Source organism: Jaculus jaculus, chromosome 11 (genome assembly GCF_020740685.1).
Source record: "Jaculus jaculus isolate mJacJac1 chromosome 11, mJacJac1.mat.Y.cur, whole genome shotgun sequence".
NCBI lineage: Eukaryota > Metazoa > Chordata > Mammalia > Rodentia > Dipodidae > Jaculus > Jaculus jaculus.
The window spans coordinates 89,562,280-89,575,069 of NC_059112.1; the positions used below are offsets into that span (position 1 = coordinate 89,562,280).

Below are 12,790 nucleotides of genomic sequence, written 5' to 3' on the forward strand. Positions count from 1 at the left end.
CTGGGAGCCTAACTTGGGTCCTTTGGCTTTGCAGGCAAGTGCCTTAGCTGCTAAGCCATCTCTCCAGCCCAGTAATTGCTTTTTGAAGCCATATGAGTTCTACGTAATAGAACTGGGTCTTAGGTCCGGCTCACCTGATGCTACACCACTATGTAGGTGCTTACACACACGTTTCTGACATGCCTGCCCCACAGGATGGTGCTTCTCTTTTCACAGTAGTTTCTGTACTCTGCACATTCAATACCACACCTGCCTTTCCTCTTCCACTGCCAGAATGAAATAGAGGTGGGAATGCACAGATGGACAGGTAGGAATAATGTGCTTTCTACAATGACATTTTCCGTTATGGGTGTTATTTTGTTGTAAGCCTCTTGCTATGTAGCGCAGGTTGGCCTTGAACTCTCAATCCTGCCCTGGGCTCTCAGGTGATAGAATTATGGATAAGCACCATTATGTCTACTCCTAGAATGGCATTTAAACTTTTTTTGGTCAATTATGTTTATTAAGTAGAAACTTTGTATGGACACATAATGTGTTGGTACCATCTTATCCCTCCTGCCTCTACTAAATGTGTGAGAGAAAGTCAGTCATAAATGACAGTGTCATCTTATTTTAGTCACTGACTTTGCTGTGAGGCACTCTAACAATACAGCAACTTGTGATAGCATCTCCCTCTGCCGTCTCTCCCACCTTTCCTGTTGTGAAGTGCTGGCCTTGCTATTCCATTCTTAAAGCCTTACAATGGCTCCCTACTGTCCTCATAATAGAGAACAAACTCGTCAGGAGTTTCCTGGCTACCACAGTGTCTTCCCCATCACACTCTCTTTTCTTTTCAGCTACACAGACAACTCTAGCATGACCAGGTAGCTTCTTGTTATTTTTCACTACGGGTCTCGGCCTTCCATCTCTCTGCTGGTGAAAGGAGCATTATGTACCTTTTCTAGTGGAATGTACTACTCTGTCTATAAAACTCAGCTTAGATATGCGTCTAAAAGAATATGTCAATCTTCCCCTTCTTCCACAAAGCAGGGCTCACACATCTCCCCTCTGGGCTTCTCACATGTAGAATTAGATGTCGGGTTCTGCCTCGTAATTTACTATACTAATTTGCCATCTGTTGTTTTTATATCTTTTTACCTACTTTAGATTTCCTTTGTTACTAGCATAGCGTATAACAAGATGTCTCAGGTACTCAGTCAATATTAACTGAATAACAATGAACAAATGGATACCCATTTAACAAAGTAGCTAAAGAAATAGAAAGCCATTGATTTTTCCAAACACTTGGACCATCCAAAGACCAATTGCTTTTTATTTTCTGGTCCTTCCTCTATTATACTCTCCATGGATTTTAATATTAGATGACCCAGAATCACAACCATATGTCATCAGTATATAGCAATATTTCTTAGAACCTCATCCCCAATGATGACATGGTAGTGTGCATCTGTAACCCCAGTGCTGAGGAGGTGAACACAGGAGATTTAGTGGGCGTCCTGGCTAAGCTAATCTAGCCTAATTGGCAAGCTCCAAGCCAATGAAAGACTTCCACTCAAAAGCATGTAGGTAATCTACCTGAGAAAGTACACCTAAGGTTGTCCTCTGGCTTATACACACACACACACACAGTCACACATAGTCACGTGCACCTACACACTTGTGTACCCAAGCATTCACGCACACACGAGTGTTAAAAGAAGAAAGTCCCATACCTAATGAGATTAACAGAGGAGGCTCAGCCGGGCAGAACTCCAGTGCTGTCGCCAGGGCCCTTGAGGAAGACTTGTCGTCTTATTCATTAGTCATTTTGGTTGTTGGTTTGCCTCCTCCATCTTTTAGCTTGACATCTTTAAAAATAAGACAATAGGGCCTGGGAAAATTGTTCAGTGGCTAAAGGGTTTTGCTTGCAAAGCCTACTGGCCCAGGTTAAATTCCCAAGTCACCCACGTAAGCCAGACACAAAGGTAGCTTAAGCATCTGGTGCCCATTTCAGTAGCAAGAGACCCTGACATTCTCCCTTCTTCCTTCTCTTACTCTCTCCCTCCCTCCCTTGGTCTTAATCTCTCTCTTTCACACACACACATTCATGCAAATAAATAAAAAATAAAATCAACAATACGAAACAAAAGAAAAAAAATCTACTATTTTAGGTAAATGTGGATCCCATGGGTAATGACATTATTTGCCCCACTTGGTCATCAGAATACCACTTACACAGAAAGGGAAGCTACACCCAAGTATACTGAACCTTTTTGAGGCATTGCACAAGAGTGTGATTCAAAAGAATAAAGGCCTAAGCAAGAACATAGGAGAACTACAAGGAGCACAACTGGCAGTAAGTACAGATGTCTGTTTCTGGCATTGTGTTGTTGCTTTGTGTTTTAAAATTCACACAAGTAGGGCTGGAGAGATGGCTTAGCGGTTAAGTGCTTGCCTGTGAAGCCTAAGGACCCCGGTTCGAGGCTTGGTTCCCCAGGTCCCACGTTAGCCAGATGCACAAGGGGGCACACGCGTCTGGAGTTCGTTTGCAGAGGCTGGAAGCCCTGGCGCGCCCATTCTCTCTCCCCCTCTATCTGTCTTTCTCTCTGTGTCTGTCGCTCTCAAATAAATAAATAAATAAATAAATAAATAAATAAATAAATTCACACAAGTTTTATGAAGCCCTCTGCAAACAACCACGGACAAAATGAAAACACAAAGATAAGAATACCCAGTGACTGGAGAGATGACTCAGTATTTAACTTGCTTGCCTGCAAAGCCTCATGACCTGGGTTCAGTTCCCCAGTGCCCACATAAAGCCATATGCACAAAGTGGCGCATGTACCTAAAGTTCATTTGCAGCTGTTGGAAGCCCTGCTGTGTCCATCCTCTCTCTCTCTCTCTCTCCCTCACTCCCTCCCTCCCTATAAAATAATTAAAATACATTTAATGCACATATGCCACTGAATATTACAGCTCATTGACATAGCACACTATAAATCATGGGCCATTTGCTTTCACGTCCATTTGGTTTGCAAGGACCTGGGGGTCTCTACTTCCACCCAGCATAGCAAGATTATTGCTGCTCCAGTAAAAACCTTGAAGTGTGTGTACATGTTCGTGTGTGCACACAGGTGCACTGGTGTGTGCAGGTGCACATGCACAGGTATGCATATGCTGGTTGGGAGGCACCGAGGACAACCTTAGATGGATGTCACTCCTCAGGAATGCTGTCTTTTTTTTTTTTTAAGACAGGATTTTTCATTGGCCTGGGCTAGCCTGAAATGGCCTGCAAGCCCTAGGAATGTGCCTGTTGCGACCTTCCCAGCACTGGGGGTACAGGTGCATGACACTACGCCCAGCATTGTATTTGTGTTTTGGGGATCAAACTCAAGTCCTCACATTTGTGAGGGAAGCATTTTCCAGGCGAGCCATCTCCCAGCCCTGCATATAATTCTGATTATTTGCACAATTATCAGAACTGAGCAGTGATTGTGAAGCAGCACGATACAGAAAAAGACGCAGGATTAAATATCATTTTTATGCTAAAATAGCAATGTGAAGATGAACGAATTACTTAACTTTTCTAAGACTCCTCAGCAGGGAAAATGAAAAAGAAAAGAGGGGATGGCGTATGCAAATTTTGTACATATAATAAGAACTCATTGATTTTGGTCCTCTTTTATAATACAGCAAGTTTCTCTATGTTTATTTGATTACAGGAGGGGAAAACACTGTGTTTTGGAATCAGTACAATGTATGGCTTAGGACATTTAAGTCAATAGGCTGATTTGATAAGTGAAGGGGATAACAGAATTGTTGCTATATATTGAATGCATAGTTCAGAAATTTAATAAGTTATAAAAATTTCATTTTACTTCAGGAGAAATAACTGTTTAAAATAAGCTCCAGTTGCTATCACATTTCCTAAAGAAGCGTAAGCAATTATATTAGGTTATTTTAATCACTGGCCAAATCTCACTTTGTCATCTAGACCAGAATTAAATTATATAGATAATGAGAGGTAACTTAATTACACCAAATTTCAACCTCTCCTTAACTGCAAATTTATCAACAACATTATCTAATTCTAATTCAGAAGTTGGACATTATGTTCTGTAGTCATAATATTCAGTTTAGAAATTTAAATAATGTATTTCAAATATGACTGAATATATTAAAACAATAGCAATTTCCCCTCGATGGGAACTTTTATCATGAAGACCTTAAGAGAACAATATTTGGAAGCAGAAGATAATCTTTCTTTCAACAACAAAAGCCCACTAGCTCTGCCATCCTACAGAGTTACTAAAGTTTTCCGAAGCTCAGACTGATTTCTAAGAGTTGAAATAACATCTGCTGTACCGTCTTCATGGGGCAGTACTTTTGAAGAATAAATGAGGTAATACTCATAAAAGCACTCAAAAAAATTGAAACACTGGAAGCAGGAAAGGAGAACTGGCCAGAGTGTGTGGCTCCTTTCCTTGAGTGCTAATGCCATGGTATTACAGCTATCTGCTCTCCTGGCCTGAAATGATACAGTAGATGTAGGGTGAAACCAAGGTCTATCAAACCCTAAATTAAACTGTGTGACCCCCCACCCAGGAAAACTAGGTTGAAGTGGATGAGTTAACCAGAAGTGATGTGATTTTTATCATGTATTTTTCAGAAGTCTGAAACAGAGGTTCTGGGACCAGATTTTTTTTTTTTTTTGGTGTATAAAAGATCATTTATTATTTAGTATTTATTAGAGGCTCAGAGCAGAATGGTTCAGGAAGGAAGAAAGCCAAGGAACTGGCAGAGTAGTGTGCATAGTGGCATGGCAGGGAGGGAAATCAGAAGTGGGTGGGATTGGACTCTGAAGCTGAGGGGGGAGAAAGAAAGAATAAGAGAGGGGTGTGTGGAGTAAGAGAGGCGGAGACAAAGACAGAAAGAGACAGAGCAGTCAGAGCTGGAGAATCACTCACCTGACTTCAGGAAAGAAAGAGAGAGCGCAAAATGGAATCTGGAGACTTCTATGTATCTGTTTCCTTAGAGGAGGGGACTGGCAGGTGAAGAAAGGACCTTGAGCGAGTGGGCTGGAGCCCAGAAATACTCTCAATTTCCATACCAGGGGACTGTCCTGGGTCCTACCATGGCCAGGTAGTAGAGGTGAAAGAGAGAGATGAGTAGAGGCTTTGATACATGGATGGCTGCCCAGTGGCAGGAGAGGCTACAGGTAGTGCGGCGGCCTTTCTTTCTCTTGACCAGGTGGTAGGGGAGAAAGGTGAATGGGAGAGAGAGCCCTGAGATTGTGATGCTACTGTGGTAACTTTTTCCAGAGGTACAACAGACAGAAGGTGGCTAAACAAGGGACCGTCCATGTTGGTGACAGGAAGCGATGAGAGGCATGGCTCACAGCGTGAGGATGTGGTTCCAGGGATGTCCAGGGCCCACAGTGAAATCCCTGAACAGGAATAAGAAAATGGCCAACCGGGGGATTACAGGAGTCTTGTGTTTGCAGACTAAAGTAAATTGGTGAGGCTCAGTGGGAGCCACTGAAAAGCGCTTTCCCCCCCCCCCCCGCAGTCATTGTCCTGAGGGTCCCTGAGAGACCCTACTGTCTCCTGCACCCTTTCTCCTTCCCTCCCATTCCAGGAGCCAAGCTGTGTGAAAGATCATCTCCATTTCTTGATTTCAGGCCCAGTAGATTTCCACGATATGAGTATCAAGTCACTAGTACCCATTCAAACTCAATTTCTTGTTAAAAGGGTGCGTTCACCATTACACCTGTTTGTTGGCACCAGCAAAGATCGCCATACGCTCCTTCCAACTCCTGAAAAACGCAAACAGAAGGCATCCGAAGGGCAGCCATTGTTGACACACTGTATTTGCCCGCACCTCTCTACAGTGCTGATTTTTTTTTTTTTTTTTTCTAACGAGGATTGTTTGTCTGCCAATGTTTTTAGCTTCAGCATCTGGGTTGTTCTTGACAAAGCCAGGTTCACTGAGAGGGGGAAAAAAAACATCTGATTAAGGCTTTTAAGCAAATTAAAACTCTCTGGGTAGGATCTTCTTTCCTCACTTAGATCCCATGGAACAGGAAGTAGATGATCCCTCCCAGCCATCAGCAGCTCTGAAAGTGCTTGTGGTTTTAAGGCTCTGGCAGGACTTGTTGAGAACGATGTCTTCATCACACACTTGTGAAACCTCTGCTATCAGTGGCTCTTCTGCCCCACATGACACATGATGACATTCATTAAGTCTGTTTCCAGCCCCTTAGGGTCATTTCTCTTTTTTTGTTTCCACAGAGCCCATCTGCTCCATTTAAACCCAAACTATAATATTAACCATCTCTTTCACTAGACTAAAGAGCTTTTTTATTGTCCATACCATGACCACCATGCATCAAAGGTAGGATCATTATTTTTCACTTATTTTTTTTTTTCTCTCATAGAGACTTAAGTTCTTGTCGGAGTTTGCAGGCTTGAGAAAGGAGATGGTCAGGCTGAACACAGGTTCTGGTCTTTGAATATGTGAAACCTGTGATGTTTCATACAGCACCATGCCACGCTTCCCTCTGACTTCTTTCCTTGGGTGGGCTAGCTTGGATATGAACCAGAGACTGGGGTGTCTGGGAAAAGCCTGAATAACTTTGCCCTTTTGTTATTAAAGTAATATAATGTTGGTTATCTGGGACACTGCCGTCTCAGTTAAAATGTGTACAAACTGCTTTAGGAAGAGATTATAGCTCTATTGGGAGAAAAAGCAAAAGTGATCATTTATATGATAATGGGAGCTGATAATTTAGGAATAATTCATTCTCATAAACATTCTTGCACTCTATGTAAGTTTATTCATGCGTACGGCAGAGCAGAAGTTCCACCAGGAATGCAAGGCTTTAATAAAACAATTCCAAACTGATGACGGAGTGGTATAGAAACATAGTAAGATTTTTGGGGTGAGGAAACTCTCATAGCTCCCTTCCATGCCGTTTTTCTGCCTTCTCCCTGATCTTTTCTTTGTTTGCAGGAGCTGGGGCAGCTGGAATAAACATGTTTGTGGATCAAGAAGAGAGTTGTGGGGAGGGAGTTCATGTTTGGGTTGGGATGGTTGACTAGGTGTGTTCTAAGGCTCCTTCCAGTATTGACTTTCCCTTGCCCTAAACAGAGTGATATTTACAGTAGTCCAGCTGTAAACAGGTGAAAGCCAAGTTAAAAAAGAATTTTGAGGACTGGAGAAATGGCTTCATAGTTAAGGCATTTACCTCCAAAGCCTAAGGACCCAGGTTCAACTCATCAGTACTTACATAAGCCGGATACAGAAAGGGCACATGCACCTGAACTTTGTTTGCAATGGCTGGAGACCCTGGTGCGTGCTCATTCTCAACCTCTCTCTCTCTCTCTCTCTCTCTCTCTCTCTCTCTCTATCTCTCTCTATCTCTATCTCTATCTCTCTCTGCCTCAAATAAATAAATATTAAAAACTATTTCTCTTTCTTTAAAAAATGTGTCATGCCATTAGACAGCAAAAACACAAAATAATAACTGCAGTAACCAATGTGAGTAACATATGTGAGGATGTTTGAGGATGAGATATTTTAGTTACCATTATATTTCAGTTTACAATATGCTATGAGTCTTTAAAAGCTAATTTTTGAGTGCCAGAGAGATGGCTTAGCTGTTAAGGTGCTTGCCTGAGAAACCTAAGGACTCAGGTTCTATTCCCCAGTACCCATGAAAGCCAGATATACAGGTGATGAATAGTCTGGAGTTCATTTGCAGTGGCTAAAGGACCTGGGGTGCCCATTCCCTCCCTCTCCCTCTCTCTCTCTCTCTCTCCCGTTCTCTCTCTCTCTCTCAAAATAAAATAAATAAATAATTTTCAAAGTTAATTTTTAAAGTCAGTCTTTTATCTTTTTGTGGAGGAGGAAAAAATGACAGGGGAAAAGGGAAGGGACTTTTCAGAAGCAAGTTGTCTAAGATGAAACAAGTAATCCCTAGTAATAAAAGAAATAGTACCCATGTGAGTCAGGGATTCCACACTATTTTTCAGAGGTAGAAAAGTGAACAGATAGATGATAATAGACATGATAAATTCATGAATGTTCCTCTAGGTATTTTTCTTTTTCATACTACTCCAAATAACACATAACTACGCTTTTCCTGCACTGTGTAGTTACTGTGAACGTGCTATTAAATTCTCCTCTATATTTAAATACATGTTAAAACATCCTTTTTAGGTTTTGCTTTGCAATAAAATATACCACTCTTTGCCTTATGGTTGCTAGATTTGATGTCAAACTTTAGAATATTCTCTTGTACCTTTTTCAGTATATATATATATATATCTATATATAGATATATATATAGATATATATATAGATATATCTATATATATATCTATATATATATATATATATATTTGCAACTAGAATTCTAATCCTTCTGGATTTCATTTTAAAATTCAGAGGACATAATCTTATTTTCCTCCAAATGTATACAACAAAATAGTGTCTTCTTTCTTCCCTTATCCAGAAAGCGACATTCATTGTATGACAATGGTAAGAGTGGGCGCAGTCTCTTCCCCTATGTTACCAGATAGTTGCTAACTAACCTTAGTTTTTATATATATTCTGAGAAAAGTCTTCCTTATGTATTATGTATTCACATGTATCCACCTTTAATAGATAAACCCCTAATCAAATCTCCAGCAGAGAAGAGGTAAACTAAACTTCTCTCTGGCTGGAAAAAATGCTAGAGGGCAGAGGGTGGCAGAAGGACCCCTGTAGGTCCAACAGTTTTTCACAATTCCTGAACAGAATTCAGTAGGTTGACCTTCTTTCCTAGAGTTGGAATACTGCTGGAAGTGTCCAGGCCTGAGGTCACAAAGATGTCAATGGACAAAGCACCTATTCTGTATCTGGTTCTGAGCCAGGCCCATGGACATAAAGTTGGCCTGATCAGTCTTTATCTTCAACATGGTCATGGCCTGGCAGGGAGAGTTATTCATGGGCAAAACATCTTGTTCTATCTATGAGCTGAGAGAGAGAGAGAAAATGTCCTGTCACCACTGCTGAAGGCAACATAGGAAAGTCTGATCTGCGAATAATTCAATTAACACACAGTTTTCAGGAAACTTTGAGCTGCAAGGTGGTGACGATCGTTAGGACTTTCTCCTAAGAGTGTGTCAGCAAGCCTCAGAGAACATTTCTTGATTTTATTTCTTACCTTTCTTAGGTCCGCAGACTCCATTTGTCAAATGTTTCTTATGCTCCACACATATATGAAGAGATATATACAAATATATCATTTGTATTTCATTTTTCTCTACATCAATAGCTGCCATGTATAGGTGTATACATTTCTTAATTTATTTATTTATTTACTTATTTGGGAGGGGGAGGGGAAGGGAGAGAGAGGGAGTAAGCAGGCATACGGGACCTCTAGCCACTGTACATGAACTCCAGATGCATGTGCTCCTTTGTACATCTGGCTGATGTGGATCCTATGAGATTGAACCTAGATCCTTAGGCTTCTCAGGCAAGCACCTTAACTGCTAAGCCATCTCTCCAGCCCATGTTTATGTATGTTATATTGCCTCTATAGATATATGTATATATGTACATGTACTCCTCATGCTACCAAGGGAGGTGACTGTTACCACCTTCCTTTCATACTTGATTTACTAAGATTCAGCCACATACCAAATACAGGACCTTTGACAACTACTGTGGGTCTGACTCTCGGCTCCCCATGGAAAACATGAAAATCAATTCAAAAGACGATTGTGTATAGTTTATGAGATAATGGATGAAAAGCATGTAGCAAGGACAGTGCATACAGTGGGATTATCCCCTGATAAACATTCAGGTCACAATGGTTAAATGGTTTTACAGATCCTATGTGAATTAAATCGTTCCCTTTGGGATCAAACAAAATGCTAAATACTTATTAGGGTTTGTTTTTTTTTTAAGCCATTTTCTATAGCATTTAAAGGGACCCTTTAGCAAAAAGAAGGTAAGTTTACTTAAAGAAAAGAAAGAAAGTTATTTAAAACACATGCTCTTTAGAGTACAAATATAAGGATATTTTACTTCATACTTCTGGTAGCTCACTTTCTACCTTCCAACTCCCAGTAGGTAAATTGCCCATTTCCAGACTTTTCACTCAGTGCCTTAGAAAGTCAGCCTGTTTTGCTAGCCGGGTTGATTCTGCCTGGGCCCACAAACACTGCAGCTTGTGCTAGTCCAGCTGGAGGCTCTCTCTACCTCCTCCCTCCTCATTCTTATAGATGGCTAGAGCTCCAGACTAGCAGGTTCCAGGGACCAGACCACAGCTGCCCTTCACCCTGAGCCTGGATAGAATCTCCTCACAGGAGGCTCTACGGAAGGGCAGTGGCTCACCCAGCCTAGAAACTTTATAACTCAGGCCTAGGGCCATCGTTGCACAAGTTATTGAAGGTGAGTTGCCTGTAGTGACAGGACCCATGTAGTGACAGTCCATGGGTGATGGACTTCCTCTAAATCCATACTGCCAATCCCTAGAGACTGTCACATTTTAAACTGTCCATCATAAGATGGACATCTTACATCTTCAACCTTGTCTATACTCACAACTTCCTCTATACCACAGCCTGGTCTATACCTACAAAGAGACAAGATCAACCCTGATCTCTGCATATATCAATGTGCTAAAATTTACTGGTCCAGAAGTTTGACAGTGAGGAGGTTAGCATGAGATTAAAGTTCTGTTCTCTTAAGACTTGGAAAGGCAGAATCAAAGATTTACACCTAATCACCCTCATCCTTCTTCCTCTTATACTCCCCGACCCTGATTTGATGCTAGAAGTCCATCATGGCAAATATGAGTTGAAAAGAGTAAAAGGAAAGTGAACATTTACATGAACAGATGAAACCACTCTGTCAGCACATCTTTCCTATTCCTGGTTTTCATAAACAGCATTGCATTCAAAAATTGAACCACATGGTTAGAGATATTGCTCACTGGTTAAGGTGCTTGCTTGAAAAGCCTGTTTGGCTGGGTTTCATTCCCCAGTACCTGCATACAGCCAGATGCAGCAAGGGGTACATGTATCTGGAGTTTTTCTGCAGTGGTAAGAGGCCCTGGTATGCCCAATCATTCTCTCACTACCTCTCTCCCCTTGCAAATAAACAAAAATATTTTTAAAAGTTGAATCAATGATAAGTTTCTCTTAAAGTCAAGAAAAAGAGGAGCTTTTCAACAATTTTTAATTGTTGGTTTTTAAAAATGGATACTATTTTCTTTGACTTTATCTAAGACATTATCATTTTCTGTAACATAGCATATAACATTTACATGAAAAATTTGCTGAACAATTAACAGAAAATATCACTCATTTTCCCATCAGTTGGACAAAATAATAATTGTCATTTCTATATTTTATTTAGTTATTTATTTATTTTAAAGGAGAGAGGAAGAGAGAGATAGAGGGAGGAAGATAGACAAAGAGGGAGAACGGGTATGCCAGGGCCTCTAATCACTGCAAACAAACTCCAGACCCATGTGTTACCTTCTGCATCTGACTTATGTGGGTACTAGGGAGTTGAACACGGGTCCTTAGGTTTTGTAGGCAAGTGCCTTAACCACTAAGCCATCTCTCAGGCCCAGTGGTTGTCATTTCTTGAAACCCTTCTCTGAGCTAGTCATCTCAAGTTTTGGGTGAATTATCTTGTTAAATCCCCAAACACAAGGAAGTAGACATTGCTATCACTACCATCTGTAGTTGACATTAAGGTGCAGCATAGTTCTGTAGTCCACACAGAGTCATGCAGCTGTGAAGTTTCACGGGTCTCCTTGAGCACTTCACCAGGCTGTGTTTGAAGAAGGGCTTCTACCTGGAGCTGTAGTGGCTGCATGGGAAAAGCTCTTCATACTCAAGCATGAAGTTTCAACCTGAGTTTAGACTCCCAGCACCCATGTAAAATGTCAGGCAGGCACAGCAGACACATAACTGTCTGTTATGCCAGTGCTCAGAAGGCAGAGACAAGGAACACTTAGGGCAATCTGCCTAGCTAGACTTGGTAAGCTCTGGGCTCCGTGCAAAACCCTGCCCCACCAAATAAAGTGGAGATGACTGAGGAGAATGTCTGGTAGAAACCTCTGGCTACTAAATTCACTCACACACATATACATGTGCACCACACACACATGTACCCAGCCCTTCCCTCCACACATACACAAACCCAAAGAAAAGTGTGTGTCACTAATTTTTTTTTTCTAAAACTTTCTGAATTAGATGATTTCTATTTCATCCTTATGCAACTCTTTCTAATAACCTCATTCAAGTTTGTACCTTCCCATGCAAGACCACAAGAATGCCTCCCCTCATACTTCCTGATGCCAGCATCATGGTAAATTCATATCAGATTGCATCATTCTTTGGAGCTCATGCTATCTTATTATTATTATTTTTTTTTTTTAGAGAAAAATACTCCACTCAGTGAGCTTCAAGGTCTTAAAATTTTGGAGGTTATTCTCCACCTCAGACATATTCCCTGTGTCCTTGGGCTCAGAACTTTCTAGAGGAAAGGAACACCCTTCTTGGTTTTGGACCAATATCCCATTAATGAAACCACCTCAAAGCCAGTTGCTGTCCATGACACAGACACTCCTCTCGCTTCCTGGTTCCGGCCTGCTACGGGTATGCCACCCTCTCCTAGCTCCATCAAGGAGTGAGAGGCAGCAGGGCCCAGTGTCTGGGCTCTAGCAGGACCTGAGGCCCCAGCCTTTCTTTCTCTGCTGTTGGCACACGCTTCATGTCTTGTCCATGGTCACTGCTCTTCAAATGTA

At 41.4% G+C, this 12,790-nt stretch overlaps 1 protein-coding gene across 2 annotated transcripts in view; it reads left to right on the forward strand.

The window, feature by feature from the left end:
- Kcnmb2 (potassium calcium-activated channel subfamily M regulatory beta subunit 2) overlaps nucleotides 1-12,790 on the forward strand; it is a 291,481-nt gene that overhangs the window by 40,890 nt on the left and 237,801 nt on the right. The window contains exon 2 of one of the 2 annotated variants that reach the window (XM_045130068.1): nucleotides 6,270-6,372. The exons of the other annotated variant lie outside the window; for it this stretch is intronic. Within the exon in view, the coding sequence (XP_044986003.1) occupies nucleotides 6,353-6,372 (20 nt within the window). The 5' untranslated portion in view covers nucleotides 6,270-6,352. The remainder of the gene's footprint in view (nucleotides 1-6,269; nucleotides 6,373-12,790) is intronic. 2 annotated transcript variants of the gene reach the window in all.